This window comes from Cannabis sativa, chromosome 4 (assembly GCF_029168945.1).
Source record: "Cannabis sativa cultivar Pink pepper isolate KNU-18-1 chromosome 4, ASM2916894v1, whole genome shotgun sequence".
Classification (NCBI taxonomy): Eukaryota; Viridiplantae; Streptophyta; class Magnoliopsida; order Rosales; family Cannabaceae; genus Cannabis; species Cannabis sativa.
This window is the reverse complement of record NC_083604.1, coordinates 18,097,773-18,101,825: the sequence shown is the minus strand read 5'-3', so window position 1 is coordinate 18,101,825 and position 4,053 is coordinate 18,097,773. Positions and strand designations below refer to the sequence as shown.

General features: G+C 29.6%; 1 protein-coding gene across 1 annotated transcript; it reads right to left on the bottom strand.

Moving 5' to 3' along the window:
- Positions 1-811: 811 nt before the first annotated feature.
- On the bottom strand, positions 812-1,654 carry LOC115711982 (uncharacterized). The gene has a single exon (XM_030640185.2). It carries the CDS (start codon positions 1,524-1,526, stop codon positions 1,077-1,079), a length of 450 nt encoding a protein of 149 aa, XP_030496045.1. The 5' UTR covers positions 1,527-1,654; the 3' UTR covers positions 812-1,076.
- Between the last annotated feature and the right edge of the window lie 2,399 nt (positions 1,655-4,053).

Here is a 4,053-nt window from a genome sequence, read left to right as displayed (position 1 = left end):
TAGACAAATAAGAATACTGATATATATATAAAAAACTATTAGAGGCGGAGGTCCGCTGGTAATAATAGGATCCGTTGGTAATAGTTATTAGCGGCGGACTTCCGCCGGTAATAGTCCGCTGCTAATAAATTTAAATATTATTTAATGTTATTAGCGGCGGACTTTCGCCGGTAATAGTCTGCTGGTAATAAATTTGAAATTTAAAACCGGGAAAATTCCCGCACAAAGCAATTCCTTCAATATTATTACTTTCATTTTAAAAAAAAACCATACTATTACCGGCGGATCTAGTCCGCCCCTAATAGTTCCGCCAGTAATAGAACATTTTCTTATAGTGATTTAAATGGGGCGGGCTTTTCTTTTCTTATTAATTTAGGCCCAAGCTGCTAGGTAGTTGCAAGGGGAGAGGGAGAGTGCGAAAGAGAGTTCGGCCTCTGTTAGACCAGTCGCCGGTAGGAAGGAAAGGAAATTTGAGCTTCTCAGATCTGGAAAGGAAAAAGAAGACTCAGGGAGAGTAAGTGAGAAAGAGAGATCAGAGAGAGAAAGTCAGGAAAAAATAAAGAATTAAAAAAATATTATTTATTTATTTATTTATTAATAATTTTATAAATTTAAATTATTCTTTTTAATTTTAAAATAAATTTAGAAAATATTTTTCTTATAATTTTTAAATAATTATATTAAGTTGGCCAATATAAATGTACCACGTGTATATAATGGTACACACCTTAAATTTACTAAAAGTTTAACGGTTTGGAAAAATTTAGCCATAAATTACTTATAAAATAACAAAATAAGATCAGAAATCCAATTGCATGAAGTCCTAAATGTAATAAATTTAAAGTTTAAATAAAATTATTAAAAAAGTAAATGTATCTTGTGTGAGTGACACTCTACCGTATATATTGTGTACCATATTCTTTTAACCAATAAAAATAAGGTACGTAGAATATATACAATTCACTTGAATATTAGAAGTACGCCATATGTAATAATATTAATAATAATAATATTTTAATATTAAATTCATTACTATACAATTCAATTCGCTCAAATAGCTTTAAATCCAATAACACCTAAAAACCAACAATCAATCCTCTCCCAAAGCCACCAGAATCGGAACCACATTTAGCCGCAGAAGACGCCGGCGGTAGCGTCGGAGTAGAAGGCGACGCCGGCAATCTCGAAGAGAAATCCTTAAGACGAAACTCATCATCGTCGAACCGGCTATTATCATCCTCGAAATTCAGCGAATAACTCGACAGATCATAACTGAAATCGGAGGACTGGAACGGTTGGTTGTTATGCCGCCTGATCTTCCAACGTTGGATCAGATTACGGCAACGCTCCCGAATCTCCGGCAGATCGTTGGCCGTCGATTTGAGCCAGGTGCGCGTTCGAAACGACGATGCTCTATAATCGTTATTGTTCCCCAAAACTTCGTGGTGATGGTGGACACCGCGGCTAGAGAAGCATCTGGAGAGTCGGCCGCACTTGAAAGATTTGCCTTGCTCTTCGCCCATCATTGTGTAGAAATCTCGATCAAATTAAAATTACAGTGCTTGATCTAGAGAGAGAAAGATGGGTGAGTTGAGGAGTGAGAGAGAATGAGAATGAAAGAGAAGAACAACAAAAATGAAAATGTGAGTGGGAATATAAATGGTTGGGTGGGTTATATATGGTTTTGGGTTTTATTGTTGGATAAGAGTTAAGAAAGCGGGTTTTGGAGCGTAAACGTTATAGCGCCGAAACCGTGGGAAGTACGTGGTATTATCACAAACACTGACACCACATGGTCAAGATTTGATTTGATCTAATCTAATCTAACTTAATATTAACTATAATTTTCATTTATTTGTTTTTTCTAATGCAGTTTCGAATGAATGAAACTAACTAAATCAAATTAATAGGTTGAAGTTGAACTAAATCTGACTAGCTCTTGTTAGAAAAAAAAACCTGGCTTATTTTTTAAAATGATAATAAGGGTAAATACAATTTTTGACCATGTCTTTTGCAAAAGTTACAGATTGAACTCTCTGTTTTATTAAATGACAAAATAAACTCTGTATTTTTTAAAATGATAAAAATAGGACCATGAATTGTTTTTTTGTCAAAATAAAATTTAATAATAATCTAATCTAAAGGTGTTATAATAAAATTGTTTACATTTTTTTTGTATTTGTTCGTATTTTCAAGGTAGTTAAATTAAAAAAAAAATTGTTAAATCTTAAACTCAATGTCCTATTTGTACCATTTTGGAAAATACAGGTTACATTTTATCATTTAACAAAACAAAAGGTTCAATTTGGTAAGGTCTAAAATAGTATTTACCTTGATAATAATAATAATAATAATAATGATAAAAGATTCTAACCATCTTTATTTTTTTTTCTTTTTTTTTCTAAGCACTTTATTTTTTTTCAAGAATACCATATTGCATACATGTTTTGAAATTGTATTATAAATAAAAGGAGGAGTTTCTTTCAACTAATAAAGTTAATGGTCTAGCCATAAGGTATATTTAGCTAATTTATGAGATGTAACATTAAAATTATGACTAACATAAGAAAGACATGCCCCTAAAATTTAAACAACAACTTGTGACAAACTCACTATTGATGGTGTGGGGTTGCAGCCCCATTATACTTAAAAAGTTAAAAAGGCTCCCACAAAATTAAATAAATTTAAATATTTTTTTATGACAATTAAACTCTCACATAGCGAAATTTTGGGTCCATCACTAACAATAACACCTTAATGTTAGAAAAAATAACTCATAGCTCATTATTGTATACATTAGAGTTATTCAACACCTAGCGATAAACAATAAAAAAAATAACTTTAACATGCACCCTAATATAACAAGCCCAATCCAATCCCATTAACAAAGTCAACACTCCAGTTTGAAAATATTGAAATATTAAACTTGATTTAATATGGTTAATTTTTAGAATTTTCTTGTTGTTACTAGAGTTTCTAGAATATTCATATATTTACTAATTTCAAGAGTATTCTTTGAAAAAATTTATTTTTGCATATACCAATTTATTTTCTTAAGAACTGTACATAAAATGTGACTATAAATATTTACGGTAACAGATTAAAAACCTGATACTATAGAACAAAGATTTGTTGTAACATAACAGAAATAAAATAAATTATGTAGAATTTAAAACTTGACACAAGATAATTATGTGTGGTATCAGTGTTCTTTCAAACACTACTAGTCTACGGGACCGCGTCCAGAGAATAAAATCAAGTAGTAAAGTATCAAAGATTACAAGAACAACTGACTTAAGCAAAATTAGACTCCCTCTAATGATTTCTCGCAACTCCTTGCAACCCACCTCGCTAATATGATCTCTGAAACAGACAAAGTAGTGAACTCCCTACAGCTAGGGGTGTACGTTGGTCAGTTTGGTCGGGTTATAGCATATTTTTATCAGCATAATATAAATATCGGGTTGCAAATATTTAGTTGCAACCCGCCCAATTAAAAATTAAAAAAAGTTCAACCCGCTCAATAATTTCGTCGGTTTGGTTGGGTTAACCCATTCAAATCAATCTTCACTTTTTTTTTAATAATTATTATTGTTAGTTTATAGTATTCAAATAATTAGACTTAAAAAAATAAAATACATTATTTATATTTTAAGTTAAAAAATGTTATAGTCTTAATTAATCTTAAGAACTTTAATATAAGATAAATATAATTGAGTAAACATAAAATAATTGAATAAAATAATAAAAAAAGTAATAATATGGTGTAGATTTTAAACTTTAACTTAAATATCTAAATACAATAAAAATTATTAACTATAAAGTCTAAAAATTAAGTTAAACACTAAAATATTCAAACTTTAAATATAAAATAGTTTAACTAATAAATATAATTTATATAATATATTATATAAACTTTTTTATAAAATATATATAAATCGGTTTAATTCGGTTTATTGAGATTAATTAGGCGATTTAGAATAATTTGTAAACTACGTAGTATGTTCATTGGGCAGTTTAGATTTTTATTGTATTATTGTGGGTTGTATTTTT

What these genes read in the sequence shown, in the direction of transcription:
- LOC115711982 (XM_030640185.2), bottom strand. Translation starts at nt 1,526, where the DNA reads ATGATGGGCGAAGAGCAAGGCAAATCTTTCAAGTGCGGCCGACTCTCC.